Source organism: Callithrix jacchus, chromosome 2 (assembly GCF_049354715.1).
Source record: "Callithrix jacchus isolate 240 chromosome 2, calJac240_pri, whole genome shotgun sequence".
Classification (NCBI taxonomy): domain Eukaryota; kingdom Metazoa; phylum Chordata; class Mammalia; order Primates; family Cebidae; genus Callithrix; species Callithrix jacchus.
The window spans coordinates 20,270,395-20,285,209 of NC_133503.1; the positions used below are offsets into that span (position 1 = coordinate 20,270,395).

General features: G+C 46.7%; 1 protein-coding gene across 4 annotated transcripts in view; it reads right to left on the bottom strand.

Moving 5' to 3' along the window:
- The window catches only part of ADAM19 (ADAM metallopeptidase domain 19), a 98,828-nt gene that overhangs the window by 41,812 nt on the left and 42,201 nt on the right, over positions 1 to 14,815 (bottom strand). For all 4 annotated transcript variants that reach the window (XM_078358614.1, XM_002744097.7, XM_035283385.3 and 1 more), the window contains 3 exons: positions 13,925 to 14,001; positions 3,014 to 3,206; positions 1,960 to 2,025 (listed from right to left, as the gene is read on the bottom strand). In XM_078358614.1, the coding sequence (XP_078214740.1) occupies positions 1,960 to 2,025; positions 3,014 to 3,206; positions 13,925 to 14,001 (336 nt within the window). The remainder of the gene's footprint in view (positions 1 to 1,959; positions 2,026 to 3,013; positions 3,207 to 13,924; positions 14,002 to 14,815) is intronic.

Sequence of the window (14,815 nt, forward strand, 5' to 3'; positions counted from 1 at the left end):
TCACACTATTCCCCGACCCTATACACACACTAGTCTTTGGAGAGGAAACAGAAAACATAGAACGCATGCACGTGCGCGTGCATGCACACACACACACACACACACACACACAGCTGTTGGAAAAACCAGTAACAACATCAATTAAAAAGCTAAACGCTTTTCAAAGCAGAGCACAATGTTCCCTCGGCCCAGAATGCCCTTCACCTCCACTCCTCTGCCCAGTTAACTCCTCTTTGTCTTTCAAGACAGCCCAAGGGCCACCTCCTTCTGCCACTGACATCCAGTGCTTAACACTCAAGGACCTTCTGGCCTGCAGCCTAGTGCTCTTCCCACTACCAGGCCCTGCCTCTAGGACATGCGCTTTGGAATTGTGACTAGGTTCAGCCAGCCGCCTTAGAATGAGGTCTCTGGGGAGATGGTAGCTAAACCATGTGGATGGGATACAGGCAGACTGGAGTTGTGATGGACTCTATCCTCAGGGGACACCGAGGCCAACGTGTGCCCTGCTTGAACACAGCGAGCGCTCAGCTCATAATAACATCCAATGCACAGAAGACACGCTTAGCAGTCATATAGTGGAGTCGCTGCACAAAGTGAGAACTGGAGGTAACATCTGGCTAATTTAGGCAAATATGGGCTCTGGGGCCTAAACTCACTCTTTAGGTATCTGCTTCAACGTCAGAGAAGCTTTCCCTAATTTGCAGAACGATGTTGGATCCCCCCCTATCTGCTCTCTCATCCTTCCCAATGGTCCATCTTAGTGGTTATCACACTTTGGACCTATAGGTTTGTGTGCTGTTACTGCAAACCCTGTGATGCCAGGGGAGGGTCTGTCTTCTCGAGAACTGTATGTCCAGGTGCTTGGCACATAATAGAAAATCAAGAAATCATTGATGAATAAATGAAGTATATGCTGAGCTAGGTGAGGGTCCATCAAATCCTAGAACCTATCTGATTTGGGGAATACGGAGTTAAAGGCTGAACTACTACGCCTCTAGATCAGGGATTCTCAAACTGGCCTGTGCAACCCAATCGCCCAGAGGTCTTGTTAAAACATGGATTGCTGGACCCCACCCTGACAGTCTGGGATTCAGCAGGGTGGGGGTAGGGCCTAATAATCTGCATTTTATACAAGTTCACAGGTGCTGCTGATGCTGGCATTCTGGGGACCACATTTTGGGGACCATGGCTTTAGGTCATCACTTGGCATCAATATGATTATAAAAATGGACCCACACACATGGGCAAGAAAATAGTTTTCCATCGGATGGCTGGGAATATATTTATTATCTTTGTAAAAAAAAAGAAAGTTTTCGAATTTCCATAGACAATTCATAGACTCCTAAGAATAAACACCAGAACCTAACGGTCTTCAGACCCCGTTCAAGAAATGTTAATCAGATAACTGTCTCAATTTTCTATGTGATTGATGTAACAAGCCAGGAGAGGCTTAGCTGTGTGTCATAGGGGGAGTGGAGGGAGTTCCCCACAACGTTTAAAATGGCAAAAAGAGCCTTTAGTCAGATTTTTTTTTCTTTGAGATGAAGTTTTGCTCTTGTTGCCCAGGCTGGAGTACAGTGGCGCGATCTCAGCTCACTGCGACTTCCACCTCCCAGGTTCAAGCAATTCTCCTGCCTCGGCCTTCCACGTAGCTGGGATTACAGGCACTTGCCACCATGCCTAGCTAACTTTGTATTTTTAGTAGAGACAGGGTTTCACCATGTTGGCCAGGCTGGTCTCGACCTCCTGACCTCGCGTAATCCACCTGCCTCAGCTTCCCAAAGTGCTGAGATTACAGGCATGAGCCACCGTGCCCGGCCTTTGGTCAGATTTAAGGTCAAAATCATAGAGGAACTGGAGAAAGATGAATGAGCAGCATTTCCCCAAAGCAGTAGGGAGCCTGGAATGGAAGTGATCAAGACAGCAGTTTTTCTGCAAACCCCATGGCCTCCCCCTTACCTCTGCATAATCAGCCACGAGGTAAAGCTCCACATACTTCATGGAGTTTAAATCTTCCCTTTTCATCTAAGAAAGAGAAACAGATCAGTGCTGTAGAAATAGTGGATTTGGCCTCATTTTTTACAAAAACTGCTAAGAAATAGAGCTGCTGGATAAGCAGCAGCTACCTCCGTAATGATTTTGTCATTGGGTACTAAAGATGTTCCTGGCTGTGGTGGCCGTCACTCACATAACACCTTCCACTGCCATTTGGTTATTGCTGGAGGCTGCTTTGGGACACCGGATCTGGTCCTTTATTCTCAGAAAATACTGAGATGAGCTGGTGAGCACAGGAAGGACGGAGACCAGCGTATGAGAGGGAGTGTGCTAACCACCACGTTCCCACAGAACCTCGAAACCTTGAAACACCTTGCTGTTTTCAGTATCAATCAATATGAGAACTGTGTGCACATGGTGAAGTGTCTACTCCAACAGGGAAGACATGCTTTTTTTTTTTTTTTTTACTTTTTTATTTATTTTTGAGGCAGGGTCTCACTCTGTTGCCCAGGCTGGAGTACAGTGGCACCATCTCAATTCACTGCAACCTCTGTTTCCCGGGTTTAAGTGATTCTCGTGCCTCAGCCTCCTGAGTAGCTGGGATTACAGGCACCCAGCCACCACGCCTGGCTAACTTTTGTAGTTTTAGTAGAGATGAGGTTTTGCCATGTTACCCAGGCTGGTCTTGAACTCCTGGCCTCAAGCAATCTGCCTGCTTTAGTTTCCCAAAGTGCTAGGATTATAGGCATAAGCCATGGCACCCAGTCTTCTTTTCACTTTGTAAGCTTTCTGACGTCAGCATCTGACTGTTTTAAAGGTAGTAGTGCTTTCCCTCACAAGCAGTTATTCTATTATGAGGGTATTTTACACTCAACAATGACTTAGAATAGGAGAAAAACACTATTTCTTTCTTAGCCATGACCCTTCAATTTAGAAATACTGGATTCAAAGTTAGCATTCTCAGAGGGGACAAGCCTGTCCCCAAGTTGGTTTCTGCTCTGAGAGCCTCAAAACTCACCCTGCGAGGTCGTTTCTTGGTCTGTTGTGTAAACTGAAGAGCCCAGTCCCTGGTGGTGGGCTTGAAGTGCTCGATCCCACAGCTTCCCAGGGGCAGCTTGAGATGTTCAGATCTGTAAATTAGGTGTTGGCCCTCGCTGTCAGGGAGGGGCTCGATGACGTAGCTGAGGTTACTGCTCACCGTAATCAGTCCTCTGTTGATAGGAAAAATAGAATCTCTGGTCAAAGATTATGGTTCTGTAAAAGTTCCTTGGATAGGTCTTAGTTTCTCCACATGCAACATGACATGGTTGGTTTTGATCATTGGTTCTTAACCTAATTACAGGGCTGTGTAGCCCTTTGTGAGACTCTGATGCAAACTCGCACTTCCTCTCTAGAGAAATGCACATATACATACAAAGTGGTGAATGATCTCTTGGACTCCCGGTCCCCACCACCAAGCTCATTGTGAGACTGCAGGGTAAGAATCTCTGGACTGGGAAATCTAGAAAGGTCTAAGAAGGCTGTATCTGTGACACTTAAAACTTATAAAGGATGGAAGGCCCAGGATCCCAAAAAGCCTTCCAAACCAAAACACGAGATATGACAAATTATGGGTCAAAACTTTAGAGACTCAAAAAAAGCAGAACAGTGGCCAGAGAAAGACCAGGGCCTACAGGTGAGGTGACCCAGGTTCTAGATTTAGTTCCAACATTCAATTGTCACATGCTTTTCAACAACCATCTTAAATCTCTCCAAGGGTCAGTTTCCTCATCCCTAAAACTGCAATGATAACTTATCAAGACCCCTGGATGATTAAGTGGAAAGGCAAGGGTCTTTGCACTTGGAAACCAGAGCTAGATGCAACAGTGATGACATGTTTACCTGTCCCTACTGCCCCACATCAGCACAGCAGTTATTTGGTGAAGCGACATCCACCACCAAGCATGAATGACTACTCTTTTCTCCCCTTGATTATAGATACTAGCACTGAACTCAGAATAAACTCATCGAGCCCTCACTGTGTCTTAACATAATCTAGACACAATCCTTGTCCTCAAGAAACTCACAGTCCTCTGGAGGACAATCATACACATTTACTGGGGGCCCACTATGGACTAGGTATCATGCTTGTTGCTGAAGATAGAATAGTGAACAAGACACACTAAGTGCCTGCCCTCATGAAGCTTTGAATCTAAACATTGGAATAAGTCACTCTAATATATAACAGAGAGAGCAAAAACTTTCATCACCCCTAACAGTGATGGCCTGGAGGCAGCTGCGTTGAGTGTTATGTCACCAAGTCTTCTGAGGACTTACCTAGCCTCAGCAAGGAAGAGGACCATGACTTATGATCTATTGCTACTGCAAATGATCAGTGAAGGCCCAGGCAGCAGACATTTGTCATCCTTGATACAGTGAGATAAATATGATAGCAGAGGTATGTAATCAAGGGTCGGGGGAAGGAGGAAGCCCAGGAGGAAGTCCCACAGACTCTAGCAGCATTTTGTATGCTCTAAAAGCTCAGGCAGGCTCTCATCCATCCAGAGAGCTCACAACCTGCAGCATCTCCAACCCAGTCTTTGCCACTGTAAATCGGCAGGACCTCTCTCTCTCAGCTTATCTCAGCTTCCACCTCTACCACAACCCCCACCATTCCCGCCCATATTTTGCCCTTTGGGAAGAGCCTGTGACGCTCTCAGGAAAATCAGCGCCAGGCTGTGATGGGCAGCAGCCATTCCCGGATCCCATCCCTGGCTGACCTCATTCCAGATCCAGGAAGCCTGATGACTTCCTGGCTGCCTCACCCAGGCTGACACAGCAATACCCGATCACCTTCTTTGACAGACATCTAAGGTACTCCCTGAACATCTGGGGGTGGGAGTGGGGCAAAAAGCAAGGGTCACATCCACTCCCTAATCCAGGCAGGAAAGGGCAGAGGAGAGAGCTGCAACACACATCCTGTTCCCAAGTTATCTCTTCATCCCAGCCCACCAAGGCCTCTCCCATCAGCTCAGTTTCCCCTAATGGCTACACACTTTGGGAACAGAGGGCTTGACCACAAACCAACTGATGATTCTGTGTGCACCAGGCTGTGGCTGCCGAGATTATAGCCAGTGAGTGGAAAGTTCCATAGAGGAATCAGGGAAAGTTCCAGTGGAGGGTGGCAAGGCGTAATTGATCTGGCATCGCTTGAGCAAGCCTGCGAGCTAAATAGAATAGAGACCAAGCCAAAGTGCAGTGCACAATAAATAAGAATCATCATAGTGGCTGCAGATTATTGAGCCTTTGCTATGGACTTGGCATTATGCTCAGTAAGCATTTTATTATTCTCACCACCTTCCTAGGATCCCTACAAATATTATCCCCAACGTACAAATGGGAAAACAAAAGCTCAGCAAGGTTAATTAATCCAAAGTCACACAAATAGTAAGAGTAGGGATTTTTGTTTCTGTTTCACCAACTTTTAAGTTCCAGGGTACATGTGCAGGCCGGGCAGGTTTGTTACACAGGTAAACAAACATGTGCCACGGTGATTTGCTGCACAGATCGGCCCATTACCTAGGTATTAAAGGAGTCAGGAGTTGAATGGGCGCATTCTAGTTCCAAGTCCCACAACCTTACCCTGACCTTCCACTGCCTCAGGAACGATAGTCCTGTAGAGCAGAGGCTGGGCACGGTGGCTCACGCCTGTAATCCTAGCACGTTGGGAGGCCAAAGCGGGTGGATTGCTTGAGCTTAGCAGCTCGAGACCAGCCTGCACAATATGGTAAAACCCTGTCTCTCCTAAAAATACAATTAGCCAGGCATGGTAGCAGGAGCTTGTAATCCCAGCCACTCAGGAGGCTGAGGCAGGAGAATTGCTTTAACCCGGGAGGCAGAGGTTGCAGTGAGATGAGATCACACCACTGCACTCCAGCCTGAGTGACAGAGCGAGACTCTGTCTCCAAAAGAAAAAAAAATAACCCTGTAGAATGAATCAGAAAAAAATCATGAGTTTACAGATGGCTCCAAGTGATGGTGCCAGCAGCTCTCCTCTGAGGGGGTGACTGGCCTCACCTCAGTTTCCCAGGAGAGAAGACAAAGGAGACAGGAAGCCTACTTTTCACCTGCAGATGCCATTGATTGAGCTAACCGGGTGCCAGGCACTGTGTTTACAAACATTACTCTTATTTTATTCCCACATCATCATTATAAAAAGGCACCCTCAGGAGTCCCATTTTACAGATGAAGAACCTGCAGCTCAGAGACATTAAATAACAAGCTCTCATGGTTAAGGCAGAGTGTGGGCTCCAGGCATGGGGACCCGATAATCTGGAGCCAAAGCTTTAAGGTCCACACACTGTGGACCTCATGCCCTTAAGTTCTATGCTGTCTGCCTCCATCGGTGTGTTCCAAGCCTGTGTTCGAGATCTCTAACAGCAGAGGTCCCAGGGCTATCTACTAGAATATTCGACAGTGTATTAAAAACACGGGTATCCAGGTCTGCTGTGGATATGGTTTGCTTGGCCCTGCCAAGTCTCATGGCAGAATGTGGTCCCGTGTTAGAGGTGGCCTGGTAGGAGGTGTTAGGATCGTGGGGTGAATTCCTCATGAATGGCTTGGTGCATCCTGTTGGTAACGAGAGAGTTTTTACTCAGCAAATTCCCATGAGAGTTCCCTCAAGAGCTGGTTCTTAAAAAGAGCCTAGCATGTCTTCCCTCTCTCTCTCACTTCCTCTCTCACCACTCGATCTCTGCACACACCGGCTCCCCTTCACCTTCTGCCACAAGTGGAAGCAGCCTGGGGCCTTCATCAGAAGCAGGTACCAGCGCCATGCTTCTTGTCCAGCTCGCAAAAGTGTGAGCCAAATAAACCTCTTTTCTTTATAAATTGCCCAGCCTTGGGTATTCTTTTATAGCAAAACAAATGGACTAATAAAGGCCCAAACTAAAAAACCCAGCTCTGCAGGCCCGAGTGTCTGCACCGTTATCGAGGCCCGTGAGTAATTCCCTGCCCAGCCACACTCAGGAACCTCGGCCTGCAGACCACGCTCTGCAGCAGGCGCCTGCTCTTCACCAGGCCCTTAGCAATTCTGACTCAGGGAGTAGGCAGATTACAGTTTGAGAGAAACACAGGCTCAGAAGGACACTGAAGGTCCTTCCAGCAACAAATAGGATTCTGTGGCCACTTCCCTCCCTTCTTCCAACTGCTATTTTGGTAATTTGCCCATGTCACGGCTGCAATCCTCTCACACGGCCTGGGGATGGAGGAGAGGCTGGCACGAGCCCCAGCACTGTCAGCTGTCCGCAGCTTTGTTGCTGGGGGAATGTCTGAGAATGTGGTTCCAGGGCCCTCCCCACCCCTGCCCCCACCCCCCACTCCTTTAGCTGTCCTCTTCTGAGCACCACCAGTCGTTTATCCTTCTAGAAGCCTCGGTTGATCTAATTTGCTGAATATTAGCACTGGCAGAGGCAGAACTCAGCCAGGAAGCATGAGCCAGGGCCCAGGAGGCTGGGTGGCCAGGACCTCACATGCCGTTCTCCATTCTGTTCTCCATCCTATTACTCATCGTTAACAGATGGATGCAAATGAAATGGTACAGGAAAAACCCAGGCAGGGCAGGCCAGGCAGGCAACAGGCAACTCATGTCTAACCCCTGAATAACTGAAGGATTCACCAAATGCATTCTTCAAGGAACTAGGCCAAGAACTGCTTCCTGGGGACTTGTCCATTCAGAGCTAAACCCAAGGGGACACATTCTACATCCCTATACCCAGAGGTGCCCTAAAAGGTAATTACTGGGCTGGGTGTGGTAGCTCACGCCTGTAATCCCAGCACTTTGGGAGGCTGAGGTGAGCAGATCATGAGGTCAGGAGATCAAGACCATGCTGGCTAACATGGTGAAACTCCATGTCTACTAAAAATACAAAAAGCCAGCCGGGCATGGTGGTGGGCGCCTGCAGTCCCAGCTACTCAGGAGGCTGAGGCAGGAGACTCACTTGAACCTGGGAGGTAGAGGTTGCAGTGAGCTGAGATCACACCACTGCACTCCAGCCTGAATGACAGAGCAAGACTGCATCTCAAAAAAAAAAAAAAAAGTAAATACGCTACTACCCTTCTTTCCTCTGCCCTTCCCTGCAATTTTTATCCATACCAACCGAGTTACAGGGAACCCTGAAGACTGCAAAAAAGAGAAGGCTTGTAGGTCATGTGCTTTCTCAGGGACGGGATACCGCCATATAGCACCTGGATTCAAACTCTAGCTGTGCTGTCTCCTAGCTGTGTGGTAAGTGATGTAATGACACAGCCCATCTCACAGAGTTGCTGTGATAATGGACTCAACAGGCAATGTTTACTAATAACCAAGGCAGGATTTTAAAAGAATAGCTAACAGTCATTGATCGTGTATTATACATCAAGCAAGATGAAAACTGTTTCATTCAATAGCAATTCCACACGTCTGTACCGAGAACCCACTGTGTGACAGGAACTGTTCTCAGCACGGGAAACAGCATGATCAAAGCAAAGTCCCTGCTGTCAAGGAGCCTGCATTCCTCACCTACTGTAAATCCACCAATGATGTCAATATTGTTATTCCCATTTTACGGATGAGAAAACTGAGACTGGAGAATTTAAATAGCTTGGCAGGGTTTAAACCAGCAACTGTCTGGCTCCAGAATCTAAATTCATCACAACTTAATGATACTGCCCTCTGAGGGCTTAATCTGCGCAATGCCTGACACGGAGGTGGCATTTAAGATCCGTTCTGCAGAAGGAAGGCGGAAAGGACTTGTCATTTCTCTTCCAGGGCTGGCTGTGTGTATTGGAGCCACCTCCTTCTGCCCCTGGCTCCCACCTCCCTGAGACTCTGCCCAACCTCTCTGCATCCCAGGGCCTCCCACACAGAAGGAAGCTTTTAATGATCTGGTCTATGCTCGTTTTACAGAAGAGCGGAAAGCCCACCCAAAAAAGAACTTGTTCAAGCTCACCTAATGTTAGAACCAGGGCAAATCCCAGCTCTCCTAATGTCCAGGCTCGAACTCTGGGGTATGCCCCTGATCACTCACCCCATTCCCAGGACTTAGCCACCTTTTGGATAGCGTAGGGCCTAGGGAGGGACCAGCCTGGCCACGGCAAAGACAAGGAAAGAATTTAATGGGGAGAGGAAAACACAGAGCTCACATAGCCAGGAAGAACGGAGCTCGCTCTTAAATATGGATCCCTTGCTTCAGATGTGGAGCTTGTTCCAGGCCATCATGCACACTCTCCCACGCATTCTCCTGCATTCCTTCTCAGTCTCATATTGCCCCTCTCTCCCTCTCTCACAGAATCTGAGTCCGGGCACCAGGGTTAAGGTATAATTACAGTGAGTGTGAGCCCTAAATTTTTGAAGGTAGAGTTGCTGTAATCGAAGGGGGATCCATCAAATAGACCACTATGGATGATTTACTGTATACCTCTGAAAGACTTTCTATATAATGAAACCTGCCAGACATTAGTACAAAAGATATTATGCAACCATGAAAAGAATGAGATAGATGTATGCATACCTAAACATAATGCTATGTTGGAAAAAAAACACTAAACTGTATGCATAGGGTAATCTCATTTGGATTACATATGTTCATATGTTATATATATATATATATATATACACACACATATATATACACATATACATACACACATACAATTATTTCAATTAAGGATACCTCCAACAGTAATTACAGATGAGAATGGGATTGGTTGGAAGGGTAGGACAAGATAAAGAACTTTCACTTCTTAATGCTTATATATTCCTGCATGATTTGAACATTTAACACTAAACTGGTATTAGTTATATAATGGTAATTTTTAACAAAAATAAAAATTTTTAAAGTAAACAACTTACCAATTAGGTACACCTTCTGCTGACAGACAGTGAGCTACAGACACACAGTGTTTCCCAGAATACACAGGCTCAGTCAGAGACACCTTAACCCAGTGTAAACATTAAGAGAATGTCTTAATCTTAGACAGGCTTAGGAGAATGACATTTGACATCCCCAGTGAGATGGGATGTCACATCCTTTTATTGATGTCATTTTTTTTTTTTTTTTTGAGATGGGGTCTTGCTCTGTCACCCAGGCTGGAGTGCAGGGGTACGATCTCAGCTGACTGCAACCTCTGCCTCCTGAGTTCAAACGATTCTCCTGCCTCTGCCTCCCAAGTAGCTGGGAGTACAGACATATACCAGCACACCCAGCTAATTTTGTATTTTTAGTAGAGACGGAGTTTCACCACGTTGGCCAGGCTGGTCTTGAACTCCTGACCTCAGGTGATCCGCCCATCTGGGATTACAGGCATGAGCCACCAGGCCTGGCCTATTGGTGTCATTTATAAGTACCCATGGCTTCCAATCAATTCTCAAAGGGTCCAGGTCCCAAATAAGATTACAGACATTATATTCCTGTATTAGTCCATTTTCACACTGCTATAAGGAAATACTTGAGACTGGGTAATTTATAAAGGAAAGAGATTTAATTGACTCACAGTCCCGCATGGCTGGGGAGGCCTCAGGAAACTTAGAATCATGGCAGATGACAAAGGGAAAGCAAGCACCTTCTTCACAGGATGGCAGGAGAGAGGGAGCGCAGGGGAAACTGACACTTTTAAACCATCAGCTCTTGTGAGAGTTCTCTCACTATCATAAGAACAGCATGGGGAAACCACCGCATGATCCAATCACCTCCCACCAGGTCCCTCCCTCAACACGTGGGGATTACAATTCAAGATGAGATTTGGGTGGGGACACAGAGCCAAACCATATCAATGACATATCTATGTTCTTTTTTTGCAAGGAATATTCCTAAAACGATATACAAGAAACTGGTAACAACGGCTGTCTCTGGGAAGGAAGGAAATCTGGAAATCTAGAGTGAGAAAGAGACCTTTCACTGTACACTTTTTTGTACTTTTTTGAATTTATTTTTACTAAGATCATGTATTATTTCTTCAACTAAAGTGACCTAAAGAACTGCTTTGGAGAGAAGAGGGGGCCTAGCAACCATCTAGAAGCTCAGCTGAATTCCTCATTATATCATTAGCCCTGAAGATCTCACTTGATATAAATTCTACCTATTTTCTCCAATCACAGGAGCATGTTTCCAGGAGAGGAGAACAATCGCTGTGGAGGTTTTCCACCGCAGCAGTGCTTCATGAGTTTTGTGAGGCACCTTGAATTTTGACGACATGGGTTTGAATGCTGCTGCTGTTGCAGCTGCTCTTTCTCCAGGATCTGAATGGAACCATCTGGCATGAGTCTCCAGCTCTTAAATCAGTCTACCCACAGCCTTGGCTTCTTAAGGTGTGTGTAGTGAGAAGGCTGGGAAACTAAGGCAGGTGGACCTTGCCAGACAGAAGTGTGCAAAACAGAAACACACAGACGGCTCACCAAGTACCCCCATCCCTGTCAGCACTGCTGCTGGAACGATTAACAAGAGTCCAAGCCAAGTTCCCACTGCTCTGGACTAAGGGGATAGAGGAAGAGGCAGAGAGAAGCAGGTCACACCTGCATGTTCTTTTTCCTCCTTGGGACAAACTTTGTTTACTCGCAGACTGCAGGTGGCGGTGGCTGGGCCTATAAATTCCACTGTGAGGCCAGTTGGCTTGACTCAACCGGGTCATTTAAGCAGGGGGGATTTGGGGCCACTCTGTGATTGCTTCCCATCCAAAGCCCATTTCCTGCCTAATTTCCTCCAGCCAACTCACCATACAGCATCCAAACGAAGTCATGGCTCAGTTTACAAACAGACAGTTGGGACCTGCGGTGTGAGAAACCTTCGATCTGTATAGGAGCCTGCATAAGTCTCAGCATGGTTTCACTAATGTAAGATGAGGAAAATCCTTTATGTTTAAAAGTACTACAGTTACAGCAATAATCTCTACTGTGCCTAACGCTGATGTTCATTTTATTGATAAGGAAACTGAGGGCTCCAAAATTACAGTGCTGATGTTCCCCCCACCTGTGTAGGGCATTGGCATTAGGAAGACACCCAATTTCAATTTGTTGAATAAAAAACGCAATAACTGAATGCATCAATCAAGAGAGGAAGAACACACAGTGGAGCCACCACCTATCAGCTCACGAGAGCCAATCAAAAGCATATCTTCCCAATTCTGCCTTCAATAACATCATATTGGTAGCTTGAAATTGATTATGGTGGGAGTATCTTTGCCAGCATATTGGCAGATGCTACGAATCAGGGCTTTTTCCTTTTTTTCCACAGAGCTAGTTTACACTAGGCTGACGTGTATCTCACTGAGCCTGTGTATTCTGGGAAACACTGTAGCTCACTGTCTAACACTACACAGAGGCACCACATAGTACAGTCAATCAAAGCCCAGGCGATTAGTATATGCAATGAGCTACCAGGTTTCTCAGATCATCACCCTTCTTAAAAAAAAAAATAGGGGATATTGAGAGGGGTCTGTGTAAACAATACTTATTACTTCACATCCATTTATAGATCCTACCGCATGCAGGCTGGAGGAGAGAAACAGACGTTTGAGATATACTCCATATTCTCAAGGAACACACAGTCTCAGCTACAGACTGTAATGTGCACACAAATCACTTGGGAATCTTGGTAAAATGCAGATTGAAATCCAGGAGGTCTGCGTGGAACCTGAGATGCTGCATTTTGAACCAGCTCCCAAGTAAAGTTTGCTCCTAGGCAGTGACCTCCTAGGCCTAAGCTTCTCTAGGTGCCGTCTGTGGGATGCTGCCCATCCACAGACGGCACCTAGAGAAGCATAGGCCTAGGAGGTCACTGCATGCTGACAGTGTGCCACTGCAAGTTCTTAGGTAAGATAGCTATTCACAAGCTGAATCCTCACAACCGCAGGTATATATTCTTTTTATCCACATTTTACAATGAGACCACTGAGACCCAAGATCACCCAGCTGGTAAATTGCTCTTGGCTCAAATCCAGGTAGTCTCACTCAGAGAAGGAAGGGTCACTCTCAAAAGTACATTCTGGTTGGAACTTTTCAGTTGATTTTCTGTCTCAAAAATTATCCCTGCCTCTCCTTCCTCTTCCTGCTCTCTGTTCATTAACCATCCATTTCCAATTTCACCACCTTCAAGTACTTCTACCAAAGAAGAACTGAGCAGATGTGGAACCAAATGCTCAAACTCATCCATCCTGAGTGTAGTAACTATGTGTCTTCTTTTTGATCTTCTGTTGCTTTGACATCTGGTCTTGCTGACCGAAGAGGGACTGCCTTTTCCAGGGTTAGCTGATTCCTAGAGATAATCAACAATTTCCCAGCTACCTTGCCTTTCAAATGGAAGCCAATCAATCCAGAGCCCGTACCCTAGCCATCTATTTTATGGGGCTCTCACCCTTTTGGCCACTGTCTCCCTTCCCTAATCACCCCAGAACCAGGTACAGGACAACTCAGAACAGAGAGCCCATAAACCCCAGAGCCTGCTGAACTTATACAAACTAACCAATCCTAAACCTGCTTACTCTGCCTCACCCATTCCTTCCTGCAGAAACCACAATAAGGGTTCCTGCTGACATTTCTCCAGGTTCCCTCTGCCTCCTGACCAACCCCAGTGCTTCCCATGCTGCCCCCCACGGCATAGCTGGCCCCCTCCTCCTTCTGTGAGTATAACCATCTTTTCAATGGCAGTCATCCCCCAATTTTTTGGCCTTACCATATCTAAATAATAACAAAACCTATATTTTAAATATCAAGTTCACCAGGAAAGTTAAATCCCAATGGATTTGTGGATTACCTAGGCCCCTCCTCCTCCCAGGCTCAACCCCCGTCTGGGGTGGCTTACACACATTCTCAATGGACTCCTTCCCAAGGTCCTTGCCTTAGCCTTGCCTGTTTGTCTTGAAACTTCCATTCCTCGGGAGAGTGCCAGGTGCCACCTGCAGGCTCAGGGTCTCTTACCTAATTCCCCGGCAGGTGCTGAGCGTGACGCTGGACAGTTCTGTCTCCCTCACCGTGCCGTGGTAAAAACAGTGATCCTACCAAGGAGAAAGGAGGTGGTCAGCCCAAAGAACACTGATAAGCATGGCAACATTAATGTTTCAGGACAGTGACTGGTGATGCACGGCTTACTATATACCCACCCAACCTTATAGCACCTTACAACCTGCAACGAGCTCTCCAAGCCACCATTTCATTTGATTCCCATGAAAATCCTGGGAGATGGGGCAGGGCAGATATCCTTATCTCCATGAAGCAGATGAAAGGCTGAGGCTCACAGGAGCAAACAGATTTGCCCAAGGTTTCCCTGCTGGTTGGGAAATCCAGAATTTTCCTAGTGCAGAGCTCTTTCCATGGCGTGATGTTGGCCACAGAAAACACTAATTCCTAAAAGAACCTGCCTCCCCAGCGACGTTATCTTTGCAACCCCCTGCAGTGAGTTGAACAGAATCCCCCTAAAATTCACATCCACTTCAGAATGTGATTTTATTTGGAAATAGGGTCTTGTAGATGTAATTAAATTAAGATAACGTCACGCTGAGCCAGGTGCGGTGGCTCACGCCTGTAATCCCAGCTCTTTGGGAGGCTGAGGCAGATGGACCATTTGAGGTCAGGAGTTCAAGATCAGCCTGGCCAACATGGTGAAACCCCATTTCTACTAAAAATACAAAAATTAGCCGGGCATGGTGGCGTACACCTGTAATCCCAGCTACTCGGGAGGCTGAGGCAGGAGAACCACTGGAGCCTGAGAAGTGAAGGTTGCGGTGAGCCGAGATGGCACCACTGCTCTCCAGCCTGGGAGACAGAGAGATTCTGTCTCAAGGAAAAGGAAAAGACAAAACAAAAACAAAA